Source organism: Cetorhinus maximus, chromosome 6 (assembly GCF_964194155.1).
Source record: "Cetorhinus maximus chromosome 6, sCetMax3.hap1.1, whole genome shotgun sequence".
NCBI lineage: Eukaryota > Metazoa > Chordata > Chondrichthyes > Lamniformes > Cetorhinidae > Cetorhinus > Cetorhinus maximus.
The window spans coordinates 5,609,457-5,635,012 of NC_135884.1; the positions used below are offsets into that span (position 1 = coordinate 5,609,457).

The window sequence follows — 25,556 nt, forward strand, 5'->3', positions numbered from 1 at the left end:
TGCTGGTAACAACATATTGTGATTTATAAATAACTGAACTTATAACATTCATTTGCATGGAGAGCAGATCACACTACATTTTAAATGTGAAGACACCTTGGCTTATCTGAATTTCATTGCTTGAATTCTACCACATATGCGACAAGTCTGCATTAAAGTGAACCTGAAGGAAGTGTTGAATAATTAAATATGAGAAAAATGCAACAAACACCCTGATACATAATCTGTTACCTATACCAAAGGAACCATTCTAATATTTTCAGCAGCTCCAACTGCATCTGCTGCTAGAAGATGGGCCACATATGATTTATATGCATATAATATATATAAAACATATATATGCATACATACATACACATTAAATAAGAGATAAAAAAAGTGATATTCTCTGTAGCTGTTCTGTAATAACAAATAACCATCTTAAAGCGTTCAAACTCTGGTTTTAAGTATGAATTCACATTTTGTGAAGGATAGACAAAAAACTAAACGGCACTGCAATAAGTTCTAAATTGCAATTTTCTTTTAAAAGAAACAGTCTCACATTTTGTAAGCTTGCCTAGGCTGGTACCCTAGAAGAAGTCAGCTTCGTCATGGTAGGGTAGGGAGGGCACGGGAAGGAGCTACCCAAAATTACTTTCACATCCACCTTCCCAGCAATGTTTTTACAGCACAGATCCAGAAAAGGCTCTTCACACAAAGGTGTGGTGAGAATGAGGGAAGCTCTATCGCCCATAATCTGGAAATGAAAGTCAGTTGATGCACTGAAGAGGGAGGCAGATGCTTACTTGAAAAGCTAGAGTATTAACATGTATAGTAGGAGAGACAAGAATTAGGATTAAAAAGAATAGAGATGCCATGACTAACAAACTGGCAGAGCAGGCTCAATGGGCCAAATGGCCTACTCATGGCCCTATGTAAGTGGCAGCAGAGAAACTGATCAAAACATCATTATCATTTATCAAGCAATTATACTAAATGGGTATGGGTTCAAAAGTAAATTCACAGAGAGGCCATAGCATTATTCTTTAGAAAAATGTTTAGTCCTTATTAGTTAGAGCATAAGGGCTAATCAAGGCTAGCTATTTCTTTAGGCATTTTTAACCTAAAGGAACATCACTGACTCCAGACACATGGGTCCCATGTAATACATGACACCACCAAAAATTGGCTGTTAGGTGTAAATCCCGACAGTAGAGACTCAGCTTTTCCAGGATGTCTCCATTTGCCAAAAGTCCTGCAACCCCCTTGGCTGGCCAAGCAAATATACTTGGACAGACTGGTACAACACTTTCACAGGAGTAAAAACAAAAACTGCAGAGGACTGGAGTTGGAATTTAAAAACCAAAAATTGTTGCAAACTCAGTCAGACTGAAGAAAACAAAAAATAAAACATTTCGGGTGTGGGACCACGATAAGATGTGAATACTCAGTATTCTCTAGTCCAACTACAGTTAAGATTCTAGTTTCACAATGCCAGGAATTGTGATTCCAACATTTGGTGACAGTTTAGCATTGTTTGAGGGTTTCTTTCAGTTCATTGTGGTTTCTGTGGTGTCTGTGGCCAACTGAAGCCTGGATATCACAAGTTGCCCAAATGGACACATCTATTGAGGTGGGCAGAATGAGAACCACAAAGGAATAAGTACTATGTCAGAAGGATGGAGAACATTTGCATGAGCTCCATCTTATTGCTTTAAATTTCCATTTAATGCAGGCCAACAAAATGGGACACTGTCTCCGAATGTCCTTGATTCTTATTGCGTTAAGATGTAGTCAAGTTTACTACAAATGAACCATATTGCCTGAGCAAAGGCTCATTCTTCTCAGTGCTGCTCTCCAACATGATCTATGTAGCTAGTCACAATGGAAAAGCAATTATTCTCTTAACACTCGAGTTCCAATCTAGCCAAGAGTTCTTCCAGAGCTTTCAGTTTCTGGTTAGCCTCCTCGATGGCACTATAAGTCTGCACGTTGCTGGTGACATGGAAACGTATATCGTCCACAAGGGGGATGGAGTCAGTTTCCTGTCGGGCCTCGACACCTGCAGCATCCTCTTTTACCACTTCAGCAAACTCTTCCGACTCCACAAGCTACAACAGTATGAACAAAACAAAATGCGGTTGAAACAAATGCAAATTTTCTTAATTAAGAACAGAAATGCTGGAAGTACTCAGCAGGTCTGGCTGCATCTGTGGAGACAGAGAGAGAGAGAGTTAATGTTTCAGGTCCAGTGACCTTGAGCATCAGAACTGGGAAAAGCTAGAAATGTAAAGTCGATGAAATTGTGGAGGGTGGAAAAAGAACAAAATGGACAGTCTGATTTAGGGCAGAAGATGGGGACATTAAATGACAAAAGAGTTGGTGAGGCAAAGCCAAAGGGAGTAGCAATGGGAAAGAATCAAAAGATGGGTCTAGAGGAGGTGTGAATGGCAGAATAATGAACTGCCATCCAAAAGCAATAAACAACTAACACATGCCTTAGTAAATTGGCATATTTGAAAATTTTCTTCCCCCCTCCTTCACAGTTGAGCCAAATTCTATCCTTCCCCCTTGGCTCATTGCACCCTCATCGCCATGCTCAAGCCCCACTCCAGAGACTTGGGGCTGAATCTTCAGCTCGGCAAGTTGGGGCGGGGCCTGCTCAACGAGGCGTAAAATGACGCGGGGTGACGTCATCACACGTCATTTAGATTTTCAATTCGGAGGGCACGCAGCCATCAAAGGCCTGTTAAGACCATTAATGAACTAATTAAGCCTATTGAGAAAGCTGCCCGTCCAACCTTAAGGTTGGTGGGCAGGCGAAGAGCCAATGCAGCCTTCACATTTTTCATGGAACCTCATCCACGGGCTTGATGAGGTTCCATGAAAGATTTATAAATTAAATTTTTTCATTAAAGGTCATTGACATGTCCCAGCTCATGTGACACTGTCACATGAGGGGACACGTCTTAAAATTTCTTTTCTTTATTAAAATTTTTGGAACTTAAACTAATCTCCCTGAGGCAGCTCTGTGCCTCAGGAAGAGTTCTGCTCTTTCTCGCGCATGCGCGAAAAAGAGCGCAGGCCCCGACTCAGGAAACGCCCTCCCCCCGCCCGCACAAGGTGCACTCAGCACTTTTGGGCGTGCATCACGCTGGGCGGGCCTAAATTTGCCTGCCCATGTAAAATGATGGTGCGGACCCGATCTGGGGTGCCAATCGGGTTCGCGCCCGCACAACTCCCCCCATCGGGGGGAAAATTCTACCCTTGAGCACATAAACCAGGCTGACATTTCCGTGTAACATGGAGCAAGTGCTGCACCATTCGAGGTGCTATCTTTCGGACGGGGCATTAAACTGAGGCCCCATCTGCTCTCACAGGTGGATGCGAAAGATCCTGTGCTGCTGCTCAAAGACCACCAGGTGAGTGACTTCTGATGAATGTCTCATATTTTAAAAAAATCTTGTCCATCTCAGTCTTTAAAATTCCAATTGCATCTTTTAGAAGGGAAGGAGATCCAGATATTCCCTACACTTTGAGATATTCCCTACACTTTGAGAGATTCAAAGTTTCCCATTTCACTCCTGAATGGCCTAGCTCTGATTGGCTGTAAGGCACTTAGGAACTTTGAGGTTACAAACAGTATTTTATAAATATAAGTCTTTAAGTCTTTATTAAAAGTGTGAAGGTACATTTTGAATCCAAACGCTTAACAGTTTCAGTTCTGTGAGGCACAACTGGAGATTTACTATAAATCTATTTGGCAGATAATCGGATTGAAAGGTTGATCGGGGTTACACAAGTAACTGCACAGTATACAGGGGGGAAAAAACATTTCCACTCCAGAAGTAGTCCTCAAAAAAAGATTTTTTTTCATTTTAAAATAATGTTATTTGTATTTTCTTAGCATGGCCTGTCATTAAATAATTTTTAAACATTGGTACACTGCCTTACGCTAACATGTGAATCTTAATAACTGGAATACTTTCCAAATGCAGCATTAGTAATATACGCTTAGTAATATACCTACTCAGTTAACTAACTGCCTGATGCTGTACCAGATCATAATGAGGTCTTAACATACAATAACTCAGTCACTGTAACTAGCCTCAGTTTCTCAAGAGTCACAGGCCTTGTAATGAGAAGTATAATAAACAAGCTATTTTAGGTAGGTCAGCGAGCCCAAAAAGCAAAGAGACAACTGCAAAATTCATAACCCTCAAGCAAAATTAGACATTGGAAGAATATCTGTCCTTTTGCTGCATAAATGGACAGTAATATATTTTGCCTTGTGATAGTACCAGGTAAATGTTTGGTTTGGGGCCCTTACAGCAATAAAATCGCAATCAATAAACAACAGCACAGGGTTAGAAATGCATGAATGGAACAGACTACAAGGCAAAGAAGCTCATTATAAGTCAGCTAGCTACTTTACAATGGAATTAAATCAATACCTGTTGAGTTCTTGTGTGGCAGGGCATGATTCATGCATGGATTATGGAAGGCATGGGGTTTTATGAGCCAAAAGACTTTTTTTTTGGTTCAGGATTACTTTGAGAAGGCAAACAAGCTCTTCCTATGCCTCAATCAATACTACTCTTTCACCGACCAGCCAATGCAGCTTAAGAATGTGTTTTCCTCCAATATAAAGCCGTGTAAAGTTTGGGAAGGCTCCATATTTGGGGGTTGGGGGGTGGAATGAGAGGGTAGGCGGAGAAAATTGTGGCCACAAACCCACATTCCCAGCTTCTTAAAGAATGATTAAATGGGTAAAGGCACCACTTAGCATAGCACTGAGCCACACAGTCCATGGGAGTCCAAGGTTTTGATGGTCCATGCCAATTTAGCTCTCGTCAGCTTGGGTAACAATTAAGTCACCAAAACTGGCTTCAGCCTCGAAGAGAGATCTCAGAAGTAAGATAGGGCAGAGAAAGTATACATGCAATATATTTGAATATACCAGAACAGTAGACCAAGAGGGCACAGGTTCACAACTAGGAAGGACAAATTTATGACATGCAAAGGGGGCAAATAACAGATTGAACCAGAAGGGTAGTTGAGACCAGGACACCAGACCCAGAGTTAGATTCTTTCATGGGGAAGGTGGGGATTTTGGACGAATGAGGCCAAATATACTGAGTGGTATTCTTCATTTGGATGTATCTCGTGACTTTCCTTATTAGACTACCAAACTAATTAACACAGCTTTTCTCCCTTCTTCTTCACTGTCACTAATCTAATTAGAATATTACTACATCATTAATTAATTTAATTAAAGCTCCTAATGAAAACTCTTGACACTATAGAAATTTTAATCAACATCTTCCCAGGCCAAGCAGCAAAACAATATTCAGCAAAATACGATTGGTTCCGTGATAACGAAAGATCCACAACTGAATAAATAAATCAAAATCCTGATTCCATCCCCACCAAGTCTCACACTATCCTGAGCCGGAAAGAGATCATCATTCCTTCAGGGTCGCTGGATCAATATCTTGGAATTACCTACCCAATGCTGTCATGAAATTACAATTGGCACAGCAACGCAGTGATTCAAGTAGAAGGGCCAACACCATCAAGATTGTTACGAACTTACACATGAAGAGCACAAAAAGCCCATTTGACCCCAACAAGCCCATATACTTTTGACAATTTCTCTCTTTATGAGCATTTAATTCTCTCTTGAACCTAGTTATACTTTAATGCCCTTTCCTTGGTAATTTTTCCACAAATGTATTACCCTTTGGATGAAAAGTTCTGCTTGACCTGCCTGACATTTTCTCACTCCTAACATCCCAATATTTTACAAAACAAAAACAGAATTACCTGGAAAAACTCAGTAGGTCTGGCAGCATCGGCAGAGAAGAAAAGAGTTGACGTTTCGAGTGCTCAACGTCAACTCTTTTCTTCTCCGCCGATGCTGCCAGACCTGCTGAGTTTTTCCAGGTAATTCTGTTTTTGTTTTGGATTTCCAGCATCCGCAGTTTTTTGTTTTTATCCCAATATTTTACTTGTGCCCCTGAGCATTTCAACCGTTCACCACAGTGAACAATTTGCATGCAGCAATTTGATTAATTGCTTTAATAAGCTTCAGCCAAGATCATCTTGAAGTTATTTCATGCAAAACAAAATAAGCATAACTTACTTAACCTGTTCTCACAACTAAATCCTCCAACACTCAGAACTAGCTTGAGGATTTGCCACTCTCGAGCAACAAAATGCTTCACATGATTAGGTGATCAGAACAGTACACTGTTCTGGTCATCCAGTAAAGTTGCAGTCTGTCCAGAACCTTATACTTCAATCTTATACATAAAAGAATTTTATTTAAATGGTATTTAAATGAAGTTTAGTTTAGAACCAGTTTATTTTTTCTGATCATGTATTGTTGAGCTTTGAGCTACTAAACATTATGAATTCTTACAATGTCAGCCCACCTGCCCCTCCATGTCCCATGTTTGCTTCCAATGGACCCTTTAGTGTGGGCCACTGTTGAGGGGAGACAGTGGTGTAATGGTAATGTCACTGGACTAGTAATCCAGAAACCCAGGCTAATGTTCTGGGGAATAAAAACAGAAAATGCTGGAAAAACTCCGCAGGTCTGGTAGCATTGGTGGAGAGAGAAACAAAGTGAACGTTTCGAGTCCATATGACTCTTCGTCAGAGCATCCAGCATACGCAGTGTTTTGCTTTTATCTTAATGCTCTGGGGACATGGGTTCAAATCCAGCCACAGCAACTGGTGGAATCTGAATTCATTTAATAAAGCTGGAAACTAGTCTCAGTAATGCTGACCATGAAACTATCATAGTTGTAAATACCCATCCGATTCACATCCTTACCTGGCGTGGCCTACATCTGACTCCAGACCCACAGCAATATGGTTGACTCTCAACTGCCCTCTGAAATGACCTAGCAAGGCACTCAGTTCAAGGGCAATTAGGGGTGGGCAACAAATGCTGGCCTGGTCAGCGACACCCACATCCCATGAAAGAATAAAGAAACTCTAATTAGCTTGTATCAATAAGTCAGGTGCTAGCCCCTCCTGGGAACACCTAAAGTTAAAAGCCCCACCTGTCACATCATCAATTCCCAAAAAAAAAAATCACCTTTTCTATGATTTTAGCCATATATTCCGTGCACTGGTCCTCAAGTCGGGAAAGCCTGAAAAGCTTTGCTGTCTTCCAAATGTTGACTACGTTGTCTTCGGTCAACATCGTTGCAAGGGTCTTTCCACACAGCCTCTTCAAGCCTGGCAGTAGATACATGTCAGCCACACACAGCACCTCATATACATTTTCCGGGGATAACTGTAAGGAGAAAATAAAAAGGCCTTTTTACTCTAGTCAAGGATCTGTAACTAAATTACTTTTTTAATTGTCTTTTGCTTGCTCTTTTCTCTCCTCTCCTCCTCCCATCATGAAGGTTTCAACTTCCTACTGAAGTACTGCTCCACAGATGATGTTAGTTCAATAGTACTTTGTCCAGGTGGTCATTCTTTGACAGCGAGCGCCTTCTAGTTTACAGATCCATTCTGCCCTGGGTGATAGTCTGGGAATGTTTACAAAGTCTTTTGAGTAGCTCATGCTCCAAGGAAGGGATCTCCAGACAGCCCTCTATCTCTCACGGTCCAAGAAAAGTCCTTATATTACCTACTGTTAACACATCTCACTGAAATTTTACTGACCTTTGTTGCATGGAGGGCTCTACATCACTAGGGGGAAGGGAATGCATCTTCTGGTTTAGTAGGTGTATGGTAGTGTAGAAGCTATGGCCCTAGACTTGAAGACCAGAAGTCATAAGCACTAGAAGACCAGAAGTCACACTTTATATTCCATTTGTTGAACATTGAAAAACCAAATTTAGTAAATCTAAGTGATTTTTGAGCTAGCCGGGAAAAATCATGAAAGCTGGATTGCCAAAAAGTGGTTGACTTATCTTCTTTAGTTGTAAAAGCAATCCCTATCACACCTTCTCAGGGTAACTAAACAGAGGCAACACATTTGATTTTACTAAGTAGCCCACAGCCTTAGAAAGATGCACTTGTTTGCATCTTGGTAAGAGAGCTGTCCTCCAAGGGCTTGGGTCACCTTGTATGGTCCATCACTCTCAACTGCCTCCTAGAATTACTGACACAATTAGTATGGTCATTTTGATATGTTGTGCTGGCCAAAGTCCTTCCAGCAGCCACCCCGAAAAAAGGAGTAGAATGAGTGATGTGTTTTGTGGGAGTAGTACAAGCAATACATTTCCCCCACCCAAAAATTATTGGTTTTACTTCCTCTGCATGCCACCGTATTGACTACAGCCTCAAGCGCTCATCTTCCCCAACTAAGCAGATAACCTGATCTCCAGAGTTTCATTAGTGTTGCCTTACAGCAGCAGAAGGTGCTACGAAATCAATCATTAGAGGTGTCCTTCACTGTCACTGGGTCAAAATCCTGGGACTCTCCTTAAGAGCACTATGGGTTTTCCTACACCACATGGACTGCAGCGGTTCAAGAAGGCTGCTCACCACCACCTTCTCAAGGGAAATTATGAATGGGACAATAAACGCTGGCCTAGCAAGCGACACCCTCCCAAGAACAAAAAAGAAATGTAAAATCAGGAAACACATTTACCCCCACCTCACAAAGGGTACTGGAATTCTCTCTTCCCCAAAAGATGATAGGGGTCAACTGGAGATCGCCAAGATTTTAATTAGATAAGGGTATCAAGGGATTTGGAGCAAAGGTGGGAAAATAGAATGGAGGTACAGATCAGCCACAATCTAATTAAATGGCGGAACAAATGGGTTGATGGACTCCTCTTTTTCCTATGACACACTACAGTGTAGGCTTTCAAGCTGGGATCTGTGTATCAGAGATTGGACATTCTGTAGTCTACATTTAATTCCTGCTTTTATACTGCCGCTGTAAACTAATATGAAGCATTTTCTACAGTGATAACAGTTTCCTTTGGGTAGTTGACACTGTCATTAAATGAGAACTCTCATAAGTCAGGCAATACATTCTAGTTAGTCAACTTGAACGCTGACTTGGGAGTCTTTGCAATCTGCTTTCAAAATTCACAAATCATTACTGCTACCTAGTGGCAAATTCAAATCCTACACGGTGAAAGCACTATAATTCCACTTTTTGGAAAAGTCAGTTGTACCTGTGTAAATGAGGAAAAATTAAACCTGTCTATTTTCTTCCTTCTCACTGGTTTATGCCTGTGTTCTGCTCCTATCGAATGACTATTTTCTACAATGCAGCCATTATGACATTCCCAAACCAGGCTCAAATTGAGAGAAGAGCTTTTAATTATAGTGTTGCTTTAAGTGTTGCGAATTCTGAGGACAGCGAATGATCAATTGCTCTCAAAGTAAGAGTAAAAAAAAATCTTTATATAGCACCTCCCACATCCTCAGGACTTCTCATTGGGTTACTATGAAGCATATTTACTCTTATGTAAGCTACCATTGCAGCCAAACTTATGCACAGCAAGGTCCCACAAAGAGCAAATTAATGGATGGCTAGTTAGCTTGCGTCATCAAAACCAAACTGAGGGAGGAATGTTGGTCAGGATGTCATGGTGGGATCTTTCACTTTCACCTGAGCAGCCAGGCGGTGATTCGGTCTAAACACCTCATCCAAAAGATGGCACTAGAGTCTCACCCTGGATTATTTTCTGAAATCCTGGAGCTGGACTTATAACGACAACCTTCTGTCTAGCAGACAAAGTGGCAGCAACTAAGCCAAGCTGAACAGTCAAAACTGCTTCCAATTTGCAAATCCATTTGCACCACTTGCTTCGTACCGGTGCCTGTGCCACAGAGCTCAGATTTAAGGACAAGCTTCACTCCACATCCAGCTCTGTACGTGCGTTACTTCCTCAATAATGGTGTCAGAATATAAAACTGACAAAAAAAAGCTCAACATCTTTACAATAGCATTTTCTGAATTAGAAATGCTTTTAGAATATTCCTCTATAGTAGCTCCAGTACCACAGCTCCACTTAATATTTTTACAAAGGGCAATTGATACGTTAATCTTCCTGTTCTCAGCCGCTACCACCACCAGTAAATGCTTATCCTCTCTCCCCAATCCCTTCTTTCAACAGTGGTGCTTTGCAATATATTCTAAATGTTTACACCAGATATGTTGCTTTCATAGGATCATACTGTGCTGAGAAAGGTTATTCGGTCCATCGTGTTTGTGAAGAACTATCCAACGCTGTTTGGGATGTCAGAATTCAAAACAAAATCAGCAATGGTTCGTATGGGCAAGCTCTGGAAATACTGCCATTATTCAAAACCACCTTCCAAATGTATATAATGAGTCTTGTACAATTACACAGAAACTTTTGGTCACACAAAGTGACTGCAGAGAAAGAAAGATGCAATTCAGTTGGTTTTATTCTTTTTGTACATATCTTAATTTTCTATGAAAACCCAAACTTGAACAAATGGTGAACAGGTGTGCCCTAATCTTAAATAAATAAATAAATGTGTGTTTGTAAGTATGGCACATCAGGGGAATTAATTTAATTACTTTGCACCTGCACCAGATAAGGAAAATTTAAGGTAATTTAATTATGAAAAAACATTTACTTCACTGTCTGGGAAAATCTCTCAAACTGCTCAGCAAATTCTTTTATAATTCAAGGAGATGATCTAAAATATTTTGCAAAAGCATTCCTTGTTTACCTCATCTTCAGCTGTTTTCCAACAATCTTAAGAGAAATTGGTCTTGTCCTTGCCCCTCAACTCCAGAAAACATTCTGCTGATTGCTTTACCCAATCATACCTCAGTATCATCACTGTAGATATAGTAAAGGACTCTGATGAAGATTTCCTCTGTCATGTTGTGGAGTGTCACCATGGGGATACTGGGCTGACTCTGAAGTTCCTCACTTTCAGAGAAATGATCCTGCAGCAATGCTCTGAAATAATCACTGCGACTGCAAAAAAATGCCTGCAAGCACAAAAACAAGATACCAACAACAACCTCTCACAACCACAGAACCGCACAGTGTTTACAGCACAGAAAGAGGTGATTCATCCCATCACATCCGAACCTGCTCTTTGCTAGAGGAATCTAAAACTATTCCCACTGCCTTGCTCTCTCCCCATAGTGTTGCAGGTTATTGGGGAACACAGTGCATGAGAACCTAAGAACATAAGAAATAGGAATAGGAGTAGACTAATCGGCCCATCGAGCCTGCTCCGCCATTCAATAAGATCATGGTTGATCTTCCTGTATTTCGATTTCCACATTCCCATCTAACACCAATAACCTTAGATTCTCGTTGGGCAAGGGAATCAATTTATAGGTTGAACATCTGTGTTCTCAGTCGATGGACTGCAAGATTTTAAGCGATCTGCAAGAGAGGTGTGGGTGGAGGAGGAATAGGAGCAGCAGTCCCTGTCACTACACTGTATGCAAAGGCCGCACTCGCTGGATCCAGGCTGCCTCCTACCCAGCCGACTGCTATGCTACTTCAGCTTCTTTCTGTGATGCTTCGCTAAAGCTGAGCCAACATGGCGAGGGGCCCAGCCTGCTCTGCACTTCTCTCCCTCACTTCACACTCTGGCTGTTGTGTCAGATATTGGCACAGGAAGCAGTGCTGCCAGGGCGACATCAACCACCACAGCAGCGGTTAGAAGAGCGATTGAGAACACTGAAAATAGGTGGTTCTGTGGAATCTTTATAACGCCAGAGGCAGGGCCACCGAATCACAAAGGTTGAGAACTTCTGGACTAGATGATAATGGAATTTCTCATTGTTTGTTTCCGAGTGTTGAATATCTTTCCTCAGCTCCGTGTGTACCTAGGAGAATACTTGATACCAGTTCCCAGTGTTGTAGCAAATCTCCTGAATGGAGCTCGGAAGACAGCACATTACCTGATAGGCTCCTGGGTGACTTCAGAAAATACAAGGCTGTCTAGGATCAGTGAACCCACGTGAATGACATCACCTTATAACTTTCTTTAAACTTTTCTTTTTAAAGCGTGGCACAGAAAATGTACATGCAATTCCCTTTAAGTGTGACACACCACATGCCAACATAGGTATGCCGGACGAACACCAAATTAATTTTGAATGACTTCTTAGAAAGAATCAGAAAAATTCCAGCCAGAACATTGGATTTTTTAAAAAACTGTTGTTATTAACAGGCAATTTCAGCTCAGCATACAGACCTTGTGGCACAGGAAGATGTAGCCTTCTACTCTGAAACTCAGATCAGGGTAACTGCTAAAGTTATCGGTGCTGTCAAAAGGCAGCTCACCAAATCCAACCTGGGACAGAAAGAGAGAAAGAAAAGATCGATTTTATTACAAGAAGAGCAAAAAGACAGACATTACATTTTATTTCAGGCAAACACAATATTGAAAAAGGACGCAATACATTCTGCAGGGGTGGCTTCTCAGACCACTCCTTGCCTTGTCACCACTCTTCGCCCATCTCTCCCCACCCCAGTCAAACTAATGCTTTAGTCTAACTAGAAGCCTGTACCTACAGTTTAACATTCAATTCTGGGATGTAGGCATTTATTGCCCTTTGCTAGTTGCCCCAGGAAGGCAACATGGGCCTCCTTGTTAAACTGCAGCAATCCGTGTGCTCAGTAGATACGATGGAGTTGCTTGTAAGGCTGCCGCAGAGCGCAGTTAAGAGTCAACCACACAAACTGTGGAACTGGAGTCACATACAGGCCCAGACCAGGCAAGGGCAGCAGGCTTCCTTCACTAGAGGGGCATGAGTGAACCAGCTGAGTTTTTACGACAATCTGACAACCACCTGGTCATTTATATTTCAAGCTTTTTAAAAACTGTATTCAAATTCTGCCATAGTAGAATTTAAGTTTACATTCTCTGGATTATTAACCCTGGTCACTTGCAATACAAGTCCATTATTGCACCCCTTTCACATCAGAAAGCTAGGGTTGTGCGACACAAGTTATTGATGACCAGCAAAACAACTAAAAGTATGCAGATCAGCCATGATCTTATTGAATGGCGGGGCAGGCTTGAGGGGCCGAATGGCCTACTCCTGCTCCTATTTCTTATGTTCTTTTGTGTTGAGAGAAATGAACAGAAGGAAACAAGGCTTCACAAATCGGAAACACTGTCATAAGGAAGAAAGAATTTAAAAGGAGGGAGCGATGAATTGTAGGTTATAATTCTTTTTAAATTAGCAAACCAAGGCATACAGTGAAATGGGAAAGCCTGAAGAACCCCAGAACTATAGTACGAGATTGGTGTAAGTTATTTGCTTGGATCCACTCAGAAATGGCCTTTTCACAAGCTTTCCTGATCTTGTGTAATATTGCAGCAGGTGTGCATTGAGTGAAGAGATTGGCAGAATCTGCCTTGCTATTTCGGTCTCTCCTTATTTGCTGTATCAAAAATTTTCTTGTTTCTGAACATCACTATTACCCTTCACCTTAAGCTTTCACAAGGGAAAAACCAATCCAAAAACTTTGAGGTCCTGGGTAAATTTTGGTTTTCTTAAAATTATTAAAAATTAGAACTTACCCGTAGTTCAGCAGGCAGGGCACAGTCAGCGAGTATGGCCAAATCATCCTGCAGCCTGCAGTTTTCATCAGGTTCCAACGTCAGAACTTTCACCCAGGTTCCAGGCTTTGAAGAAACTGCATTAAAAATAAAACAGGAAATGTAACAACTTCCTATCCACTTCCAAATACAAAAACAAAAGCAATAATCATTTTTTTTTTTTTTATTCATTCATGGGATGGGAGTGGTCGCTGGCTAGGCCAGCACTCACTGCCCATCGCTAATTGTCCTGGAGAAGGTGGTGGTGGTGAGCTATCTCCTTGAACCGCTGAAGTCCATGTGCTGTAGGTACACCCACAGTGCTGTTAGGGAGTTCCAGGATTTTGACTCAGCGGCAATGAAAGAACAGCGATATATTTCCAAGTAAGGGTGGTGAGTGGCTTGGAGGGGAACCTCCAAGCGATGGTGTTTCCATGTGTCTGCTGCCCTTGACCTTCCACATGGCTGTGATTGTGGCTTTGGAAGGTGCTGTCTAAGGAGCCTTGGTGAATTCCTGCAGTGCATCTCGTAGATGGTACACACACTGCTGCTACTGTGCGTCGGCAATGGAGAGAGTGAATGTTTGTGGATGTGGTGCCAATCAAGCAGAGCTTAGATCTGATCCATTGGTTGTGGGATCGCTTAGCTCTTTCTATCACTTGCTGCTTATGCTGTTTGGCACGCAAGTAGTCCTGTGTTATAGTTTTACCAGATTGACACCTCATTTTTAGATATGCCTGATGCTGCTCCTGGCATGCCCTCCTGTACTCTTCATTGAACCAGGGTTAATCCCCTGACTTGCTGGTAATGGTAGAGATGGAATATGCTAGGCCATGAGGTTACAGATTGTGTTTGAGTACAATTCTGCAGCTGCTGATGGCCCACATCGCTTCATGGATACCCAGTCGAGTTGCTAGATCCGTTTGAAATCTAACCCATTTAGCACAGCGGTAGTGCCACATAACACAATGGACGTTATCCTCAATGTGAAGATAGGACTTGATCTCCACAACATCTGTGCGGTGGTCACTCCTATCAATACTGTCACGGGCCGATGCATCTGTGGCAGGCAGGTTGGCGAGGATGAGGTCAAGTACATTTTCCCCTCGCCACCTGCCACAGCAAATCTTTTAGGACTCGGCCAGCTCAGTCAGAAGTGGTGCTATCCAGCCACTCTTGGTGATGGGCATTGAAGTCCCCCACCCAGATTACATTCTGCACCCTCGCCACCCTCAGTGCTTTCTGCAAGTGGTGTTCAACATGGAGGAGTACTGAATCATAGCTGAGGGAGGGCGGTACGTGGTAATCAGCAGGAGGTTTCCTTGTCCATGCCTTGAGACCTGATGCCTTCATAGATGAGACTTCATAGGGTCCGGAGTCAATGTTGAGGACTCCCAGGGCAACTCCCTCCCAACTGTATACCACTGTACCACCACCTCTGCTGGGTCTGTCCTGCCATTTGAGAGGACATACCCAAGGATGATGATGGTGGTGTCTGGGACATTGTCTGTAAAGTATGATTCCATGAGTATATGTCAGGCTGTTGCTTGACTAGTCTGTGAGACAGCTCTCTCAATTTCGGCACAAGCCCCCAGATGTTAGTTAGGAGGACTTTGCAGAGTTGACAGGGCTGAGTTTGCGGTTTCATTCCTTAAGTTTTTAGCGGTTTGATACAGCTGAGTGGTTTGCTAGGCCATTTTAGAGGGCATTTAAGAGTCAACTACATTGCTGTGAGTCTGGAGTAGACTTGAGAGGATATTATTCTTCACTTTTTTTCTGTGTCACTTAGACACCATGGGTCAGAAGAGCAGGGGAAGTCTCTGTGGTGGCCTGGGTCAATATTTATCACGCAACCTGCATTTCCCAACCTACATCACTGAAATCTGGCCATTGCGTTTTACAGGATTCTGCTGTGTACAAAATGGGTGCTGCATTTCCCCACCATTACAATAGTGACAAAAATACATAAATGACTCTGAAGCACTCTGGCACATCCTGAAGTTGTAAAAGGTGCTAGAGAAATGCATCTTTCTTTTTAGGCTTGATCACACAGGAGGCTCCAAAGGGGAGAGTGAGGGATAGTCAAGGAAAACGTAAAATTTTACTTTTTAAAATGTTTGGCAAGTTAGGAAAGTCTCACATTCTCAATGCTGTAACAACTTACCAAACTCGTACACTTTTTTGCATTTGTTTTCCAATTCACTGATGAGTTCCTCTAACTTGCACTGCTTTGCTAAGATTTTAAAATCTTCAACATTTTCCACTTCAATATCCAAGCGGCCTGCGGGAATAGAAATAATCATGAAAATTTGTAAAATCTCTCCTTATAAGGAAGTTCACTGTCACTTGGGAAAAGATGACAATGAACACAGGCTTGCTAAAGAGAAATCATTTCCGACAAACTTGATTGAGTGCTTTAATCAAACAGCAAAGGGTAATTAGGTAACATCGTGTACATGGACTTTCAATGGGTTTTTCAGAAAGTGTCACATAATACACTTGTTAGCAAAATCTAAGCCTATAGGATTGGAAAGTGTGGCAGCAGGGTTAAGACATTGGCAGACTGAGGCACAAAAAGCTGAGGGTAATGGCGAACAGCTGTTTTTCAGACCAGATGGATTCAAACAGTGGTGCTCCCCCAGGGATTGGTGTTGCCAATGCATATTAAATTAACTAAACTTGTGAATGGGGGCATAATTTAAAAGCGTGCAAATGTCACAAAGCTTGGAAATCTAGTAAATAGTAAGGAGGACAGTAGCAGACTTCGGGGGGGTGGGGGGGGGAGATTGGTAAAATGGGCAGATATATTGTAGATGTAATTTAATGTGGGAAGTGTGAAATTATGCATTTTGGAAGGAAACGTGAAAGGCAATATAAAGTAAATGGTACAATTTTAAAGGAGGTGCAGAAACAGAATTGGGAGTTCACATACAAAATCTTTGAAGGTGGCAGGCCAAGTTGATAAAGATGTTAAAACAAACGTGAGAGATTCTTGGCTTTATAAATAGAGGAGTAGAGTATAAAAGCAAGGAAGTTATGGTGAATCTTTATAAACCACTGATTAGATCTCAGCAAGATCTAATCCATTAAATCCGCTGTGTCTAACTTTGGGCACCACGCTTTAGGAAAATCATCGAGGCTTTGGAGAGGGTGCAGAGAAGATTTACCAGAATGGTAACAGGAATAAGAGACTTCACTTATATGGAGGGACTAGAGAAGCTGGGATTATTCTCCAGAGAGCAGAGAATGTTAAGGGTTTAATTTAGTAGAAGTGTTCACAATTATAGAGGACTTTGATGGAGTAGGTAGGGAGAAGCTGTTTATGCAGCAAGTTATGAATATGGAATGCACAGCCTGAAAGGGTGATGGAAGCAGATTCAATTAGAAACTGCCAAAAAAGGCAAATCAGATAAATACTTAAACAGGAAAAATTTGCACAGCTATGGAGGGAAAAGAGCAGGGGTGTGGTACTAATTGGGTTGCTCTTTCAAAAAGCTGGCACTGGCACAATGGGCCAAATTACCTCCTCCTGTGCTGTATGATTCTATGTGTAACAATGAAGAAAGACCCCTTGGATAACACATCAGCATTAATGAAATGAAAGACAACAAAAGCACTAACGGTTGCGTAGACGAATAAGTAACAACATGCAAGAGAGATAAACACCTAAAAGAGGAAAAATACTAGATAATGTAGGGAAAGGGGACATGAGCAGATAGTTCCGGTAGGGGACCGAGCACAGACACAACAAGCTAATTGGCCTGCTTTTGCAGCAAATTCTTGTAATTCTTGAACACATTTCCCTGCCATTTTGAATGCAGGCACGCATCCATATCATGGCAATGAAATCGTTTTGAACTGTAGCCACTGTCGTAATGTAGGAAACACAGCAGCCAGTGACTAGTGTATAGAGCCAGGTCCCCGAAACATCAATATGGTAATGACCAGACATCCTGTTCTTAGTGACGTTGGCTAAGGGACTAACATTGATTAAGACTCTGGGGAGAACTCTCTTCCGCTCCTTTGAGTAGGGATCTTTTACATCCACCCAAGGGGGTAGATGGGGTCTCAGCTTAGCGTCTCAGCTGTAAGATGGCCGCTCCAACTGTGCAGCACTTCCTCAGTACTGCACTGGAAGTGTCAGTCTAGATTGTGTTCCCTGGAGCAGGGCTTGAATCTACAGATGAAAGTGCTACCAATAGAGCCCATCACCTATATTCCAATTTCTCCAATCCATAACAAATGAAGCAGCCTGTTACATACCTGTATAGAAATATTGCAGAATTGCCCTGAAAGCCATTGGGTTAATCTGTCAAACAGGGGGAAAAAGGTAAACAACATGAAACAGATTTATGCTCTGAAGCCATAACAGAATTATTCTGTCAATCATATATTATATTGATACCATACATGGTCCTGAAACAGATTTTTCTTAAACATTATAAAGTTGAATGTGTTTCCTTCATGGTTGCACTCGAGGTCAAACAGCTTAACAACACTCAAAATTAAGGCTGGTATATAAAATGCAGCCACCGGAGGGCAGCCAGCACCTTTGATTATACCCCAGTACAGGCCGGCATCTTGAGGTGAGCAAGTGGGAGAGAGGAACAGATATACCTGTAACTTATTTCAATATGAGCTTTTGCTGGTTAATGAGTACAATGATAAAAAAGAAAAAAGTCAGACATCAGGGAAAAGGGACACACTGAGGAATCAGAATTCAACTGCAAGCAATTATTAATTGGAGAAGCGGCAATTAGAGCAGACAAGCAGGAAGACTGAGGTGTTCAGATACATAAGTCAGAACAAACTGAGAAACTATTTTTAAAAAAAAGCACTTGGGATCCTAGGTTCTATGGACAGGAATGTGGAGGGATCAGGCTAAACCTATGCACGTCAATGGTTGGGCTACAGTTAGAATACTGGCCCTGATTTTGCCATGAGCGGTATAGGAACAACTTTCGCCATTCACCGTGTGAGTGACTCAGTTTTACCAGGTTTGTCAGCAGAGAGTTCCAGTAATCTGGCATCAGTTTGAATGCAGCCCCCTATGAGCATGGAAGGTTCTCAACCAGATTGGAGAACTCGCACTAACACGCAAGAGACAGCAAAGCAGGAAATAAAACATAGAAAATATAAATTACAATTAAATCACTTTTTAAAAATTCATTTACAGGATGTGGACTTCACTGGCTAGGCCAGCATTTATTGCCCATTCCTAATTGCCCTCGAGAAGGTCTTGGTGAGCTACTTTCTTGAACTGCTGCAGTCCATATGGTGTAGGTACACCCACGGTGCTGTTAGGGAGGGAGTTCCAGGATTTTGACCCAGCGAGAGTGAAGGAACGGCGATACATTTCCAAGTTAGGATGGCGAGTAGCTTGGAGGGGAACTTCCAGGTGGTGGTGTTCCCATGTATCTGCTGCTCATGCCCTTCTAGATGGTAGTGGTCTTGGGTTTGGAAAGTGCTGCCTAAGGAGCCATGGTGAGATTCTGCAATGCATCTTGTAGATGGTACACACTGCTGCCACAGTATGGTGGTGGTGGAGGGAGTGAATGTTTGTGGAAGGGGTGCTAATCAAGTAGGCTGCTTTGTCCTGGATGGTGTCAAGATTCTTGAGTGTTGTGGGAGCTGCACTCACCCAGGCAAGTGGAGAGAATTCCATCACACTCCTGACTTGTGCCTTGTACATGATTGACAGTCTTTGGGGAGCCAGCAGATGAGTTACAGAAAGCAAAACAAAGATTGGGACAAACACATGGGGTTATGGGAAATACATAAAAGAACAAAAGGAAAAACGATAATAAAGCAACATAAATTTTCTTTTGAGGGAATGAAGCTCCGTGCTTGTCAAATTCATTTTTCAGGGCCAGAAAGGTTATTCAGCCAGAGTTATTGCTTATTACACCATCAGAAACTCGGCTACTCCTGATTGAACAAGCTCTAACTTTTTCAGCTGATTTAAGAGTGAGAAAAGTGGATATTAGTTTAAGTTCATGACATGACAGTGATCTATCCATCAGCGAAGACATGCAACAGCACAGCCTGTATCAGCCAGGGTAATCACTGACAGTAACTTCCGAATTTCCAAGTTTAACTGTGCATGTGCGGAGACCAGAAGTTGGTGCTCGTTTTACCCAATAACAAAGGGTGAGGGGAGACAGTTCCGCTATTATTAGTGAAGTAAAATCTGACCCAGTGGGTCCAGTTTTGGGCTCTTTGTCCTCGGAAGAATGTCAGGGTCTTGGAAAGAGTGTAAGGAGGGATTCATTGGAATGGTCTTAGGGCTGAAAGGTTTCAGTTATGAGGAGCGAGTAGAGAAGTCTCTCAACAAGTAGGCAAAGATGATGGAGGTGTTCAAAATTCTAAGACGCTTTGATAAAGGCAAGATCAAAGGAATCTATTTCTAGTTGGTAGCCAGAAAACGCACTGTTTCATAGCATTTTCTCCTGCTGTGACTTCAGCGGAAGTCTGGGAGGTCTGGCAGAAATGGCCAATTATCCAAGGAATCCACCCGACTTACTGCAAGAAATCAGAGCAGCCCTGCGGAATTTCCACACACATACCTTTAAGGTCGACACAAAAGGAATGAAGGTAGAAGTTCAGAGAATTTATCTCAGGCAGAGGGTTGTTAGGACATGGAACGAACAACTACTAGCAATAGCAGTGGGAGCAGAATACACAAAAATTTTTCAAAAGGGAAGCCAATTAATATTTCGTAAAATAAATAAAATTGTTGCGGAATGGCGCCACAGATTTTTAAAAACTCTTTCATGGATGTGAGTGTCGCTGGCAAAGCTAGCATTTATCGCCCATCTCCAAATGTCCTCGAGAAGGTGGTGGTGAGCCACCTTCTTGAAGTGCTGCAGTCCATCTGGTTCTTTCAGAGAGCCAGCACAAGGTACATATTGGTTAAATGGTCTCCTTTGGTGCTGCAAAAATGCTATTGTGCTAACGTGCATCTTACCAGTGGGTGCTTGAGAGCTATCGCCTTTTTTCCCTTCCACTTTGTCTGAAACATTTCTGCGAAGTAAGTCGAACGTGCGTTCAACACACAGCGGTGAGCTCGGAATGTCTGCCCATGAACCAGGAAGGCAACGTCACTATAATACCCCTGTTCCAGTAATCTGCTCATGGAAACGAAAAAAAAAGATGAGCTACAATACCTGCCAGAAACCACATTCATTTGTTTTCCTTGTGCTCACCAGGTTGAGGGATGTCAGTGTTGGGAAACAAAAATATTTTGAGGAACCTCAGTGTCACTCCCAGGTTAGTGAAGCTCAGATGGATCAGAAAAAACACACTGCGCCAATCATGTGCATCGTCCCCCCCAAGCATACCCCTATCGCAGCAGTGTTTTTTCTAAAAAAACATCGACCCATCCTTGCACCTGTCAGAGTGTCAATGTCTAGCATTTAAAAGGCACAATGGGCTGAATGGTCCCCTACTGCTCTGTAGGATTTTATGGATGATATGAGGCAACAGGGAAATCAGTTCATGAATAACATTAAAAATGAACTAGCCATTAAATAGATTGCTGCTTTCAATTGTGATTGCGCATTGATAGAAAATAATTCGATGTAACTTGATAGCTACTTCAAGGACCAAATAAAGACTTTAGGAAGAATTTATTTACAGAAGTGGTGAAATGGACACCTTGCTGCCACATGGAGGCAATGAAGCAAATAGCATTGATATATTTAAGGAGAGGCTTGAACCACATGAAGGAGAAAGGAGTAAAGTGATATAGAGGCAGAATGGGTATTTAGAATAGACTGAGGGATGTGTGGGGTGTAAATATGCCTGAGACTAGTAAGGCTGAATGGCCTGTTGCTGTGCTGTAGATTCTATGCCATGCCAATTACTGCCAAATTAAGAGCAGTTAACTGCCCCAGGGCCAAGAAAGGGTTAGAAACATCCCAAACTCATTGTCCATAGAACACTCCTAGACAGCAAGGAGGAGGATGAAGAACAATGTGCATAATTCTGGTGCCTCTTATATCTTCAGCATACCCCCAAGCACTTCATACCAAGTGTGTAATTTAGGCAACATATGAATCTGGGCTGAATTTGAACAGGGGTCCCGGGGTGAAAAGTTAAAGATTAACCCATTTCATCACCCATTCTACACTCGGGTATAACACATGGCACTGCTCATGTATAACACAGACTGACTGGACAGCACATGTGGCACAAGCAAGCAGAACATGGAGAGGCTGGGAAATAGTGACCTGACTATTTGTCAGGCATGATTCTCTGGACCGGACTGGTTTTTGCTAATATTACAATCAGTTAGGGTAGAGCAATTAGCAATGCCAATGGAATGCTACATTTCTAATATAGTAAACAAGATTTCTGTTATTGTAATTGTTCACACATCATCATGATGCATCATAATCTTCTTTCTGAGGTTAATTTATGAAAGTTGGGTTCATGTTAGAACGTAGCTACCTACCTGTTTATATTGCCATAGAACTGGATTCTGTGGGCCAGAGGGGAGCTCTGGATGTGCATGCTTACACCACAGGGAGCGTGGGGAGCACAACCAGTTCAAGGGATAACCAGCACCCAGCTAATTTCAAATGAGTTGGAGAGCGGGACACGGCTGCACACACAAACATATTCTGCTTCAGTTTATCAAGCACCCACAATGTCCAAAAGATTCCAAGAGCATTTTTCAAACCTGGCCCGACACAGCACTGGAACTGTATTTCAAAACAGTTGTACTCAGCCGAGGAAACTGCTTTGTAACTACGCAAAGCGGGGTGAACTTAATAGCTTCAAGAGTTAGAAAAGTGTGCTGTCCAATAATGCATTTAATATTCTGCACAGCATAATTAAGGGATGTAATATCAATGTTTACAAAACTTTTTTTTTAGAATTATGCACTCAAGTCTCTGGGTGTGAAGCTTGAACACACAACCTTCTGACTCAAAAGTGATAGCGCCATCACCGACACATGTGATATCAGACTAGGGTGGGTATGAAGTGTTCTGACTCCGATGCATATAGAAGGTAAACATCAACACGGACTGGTTAGGCAGGGTTCCCAATGTCGACTCATTCCTGAGTTGAGGGGCTTATCTTATGAAGAAATGTTTAACTGGTCGGACCTATATTCATTTGGAGTTTAGAAGAATCAGAGGTGATCTTATTGAAACGTATCAGGTCCTCAGAGGGTTTGATAGGTAGATACCAGGAGGATGTTTCCACTTGTGGGACAGACTAGAACCAGGGGATATCGTTTAAGAATAAGAGGTCTCCCATTTAAGACGGGAATGAGGAAAATTTTTCTCTGTCAAAGGGTCCTTAGTATGTGGCATTCTCTTCCCTAGAAAGCAGTGGAGGCTGGGTAATTGAATTTATACAAGGCTGAGTTGGTTAGATTTTTGATAATCAAGGAGTCAAGAGTTATTTTGTGGCAGATGGCAAACCGGGGTTGAGACCACAACCAGATCAATGATCTTATTGAATGGCAGAACAGGCTTGAAGGGCTGAATGGCCTACTTCTAAGTCCTACATTCCATGTCCCAACTCTGGCTGGTCATATTCCAAGAGATGTTGGCATAAGTGGCGTCACGGAAAGACTGACTTTAGGAAAGAGGGTCCATTTCTCAATGGGGACCTGCTTTTCTAAAGAATGGAACCACTGGAAAGAGAAAGACAAGTAACTTAACTTCCCATGCAGTTTGCTTGAGATTCACGGAGAGATTTCTCAGTGAAATTGAGGGTATTTTAAAGTAAGAATTTTGAAAAAAAGATTAAAAGAATTAAGCAGATAATCGTGGGCACCAGATTTTGTCTTATGTAGTTTAATTGCCTGGTAATTCAGTGCCACTTACTAAGCTGGAGCCAGAGGGTTCCAGGCACAGACTCCTGCCTGCCCTCCTCACTGGGATCATCAGCTGCAGCTCGATGGTGGGTCAACAGCTCCCAGCCATGGAAGCAGAGCGGGGCTCACCCTTGGACACTGCAAATGTCCTGGCCAGAAGACAGGAAGGGAAATATTATATATCTCTGACGTCAACCTGGCTACTTTATAAAATTATTTTTATTTTAAAAATAGACAAGGCTTTACCCTGACTAGCCAAGACACATACCAGAGGAATTTCTAACCTTCAGAAACCAGCAGGGACCTCGCTATCTTTAAAGACGTGCTAATGCTCTCTGTGACAGCCAACAATCAAATTTCAAAGAAATGCACTAACCCGGTGAATCAGTTTCCAGTAAATCCTTCATGTTATTCCATTATTGTCACTGTCACCATTCCTACTGTACACAAAACAGCTGTGGCATATTCCTATATAACAACTTTGGTTATGTATAACATAGAAAGACATCACAAAGGAACTTCACAAAGGAGTGATCAGATAAAAAAGAATGCTGAGCCAAAAGAGGAGCTATTAGGATGGATGCCAAAAAAACCTGTTCCAGACATGGGTATTAAAGAGGGTGATACAGGTGATACACATCATATGCCTTTATAAGGAAGTTGGAAACTTTACTTATAAAAGGCAGCCTGAAGTTTGGACAATCATCATCACAAAGTGGACTTGAGAGTCAGGTGACCTCTTTTGTGGTTTCTGTAGAGACGGGAATAGCTTAATGTCTGGACATGTCTCTGGAAAGTCATTAAAATGTAAACGGCACACACAAATATATTCTGCTTCATCTTATCAAGCACCCACAAGGTCCAAAAGATTCCAAGAGCATTTTTCAAACCTGGCCCGACACAACACTGGAACTGTATTTCAAAACAGTTGTACTCAGCCGAGGAAACTGCTTTGTAAAATGTAAATGGCCTTCCCAGGCTGTCTGATGGCCACCCTCTCCATTTCAATTGAAGAAACTAAAATAACAATGGTTGCTAAACTTGCTGGCCCCATGAAGACAGGATTTCAAATAAAGGCATTCAGGTTGGAATACTGATGTATATCTTTCATTCTCAATGTGTGGACAATGATACCATCATTACATGACTGAAACTGGATGGAGATAGCTAATATCTTATTAATCAATAAGGGCAGCCCAAAGACTAGAGGGAAGCCATCTCTTGCCCAGCACAAGTGAGGACTCTGCCTCAAAAGTCACCTCAGGCAAAGAATTGGGGATTATTTATTTTACCTGCAAGATTAGAGTTCTTCTCTGCAAGCACTGAACCAAGTTTGACTGGAAAGCCAGAAAGCTTACAGTTGTTTGGGCTGGATCAGTGTAAACTCATCACCAGAAAACTCCAACCTTCATTTTTCTTCAATGCATCAAGAGAGACCCCTTCAAGCCTGGAATGTTTCAACCATCTTGAGGACTGATTAGAAGTGACTTTTTTTTAACTCTAAGATAATAAAGTGCATGCTATATCTTTAGAAATCATCTGTGCAAGTGTGAAAGAAAGAGGAGTGTACGCTTGGTGTTATATTTACATTTTAGGTGTTATAAGTAATAAACTTACAAGAAAGCCTGTTTCATATGTTCTTTAAAGCCACAGCACTCAACAGGTTAAAATACTCCTTCTCAAAAAATATATCTAACTGCAGTCAGCCAAGAGTGAAAAAAGGGGGATATTATCCCACATCTCTCTCCCTATTTGTAACAGGAGAGAGACATGGAAAAGCAGAGAGCTGTAAGGAGCAATCTAGATTGCTGAAGGTATGGCTGTCAATGGCAGGGTGAAGGGAAGATGAATGAGTACACAAGAGATCAGAGCTCAAACAGCAGAGTGTTCTGGGGGTGGAGGTCAGGGAGGGGAAGGCACAGAGTATTATGATGCATAAAGCCCCTTCCAATCCTCCTTCCTCAAGCATGTTTTTGCCAACCCCCAAGACCATCCTAATAAGCAGCTGAGTTCGGACCGAACAAGCGCGACAGAAACTCAAGTTTTTGCTGATTTCCTACCTTTGCAGAAAGTCATCGTAATAATCTCTCTGCATAGACTTGGCAGTGATCTGCTTGTAGTCCTTCAGCAGCCTCCGAATGGAATCATTCAGGGCACCGTACAAGCACCGCTCCCCATCAAATGTGTTGGCTTCACATTTTGCTCCTGT

At 42.1% G+C, this 25,556-nt stretch overlaps 1 protein-coding gene across 3 annotated transcripts in view; it reads right to left on the bottom strand.

The window, feature by feature from the left end:
- The window catches only part of abtb1 (ankyrin repeat and BTB (POZ) domain containing 1), a 52,601-nt gene continuing 27,045 nt past the window's right edge, over window positions 1-25,556 (bottom strand). For all 3 annotated transcript variants that reach the window (XM_078543121.1, XM_078543123.1, XM_078543124.1), the window contains 9 exons: window positions 25,408-25,552; window positions 20,483-20,642; window positions 17,779-17,824; window positions 15,680-15,796; window positions 13,498-13,613; window positions 12,163-12,261; window positions 10,769-10,936; window positions 7,088-7,288; window positions 1-2,090 (listed from right to left, as the gene is read on the bottom strand). In XM_078543121.1, coding sequence (XP_078399247.1) covers window positions 1,884-2,090; window positions 7,088-7,288; window positions 10,769-10,936; window positions 12,163-12,261; window positions 13,498-13,613; window positions 15,680-15,796; window positions 17,779-17,824; window positions 20,483-20,642; window positions 25,408-25,552 — 1,259 coding nt within the window. In that variant the 3' untranslated portion in view covers window positions 1-1,883. The remainder of the gene's footprint in view (window positions 2,091-7,087; window positions 7,289-10,768; window positions 10,937-12,162; window positions 12,262-13,497; window positions 13,614-15,679; window positions 15,797-17,778; window positions 17,825-20,482; window positions 20,643-25,407; window positions 25,553-25,556) is intronic.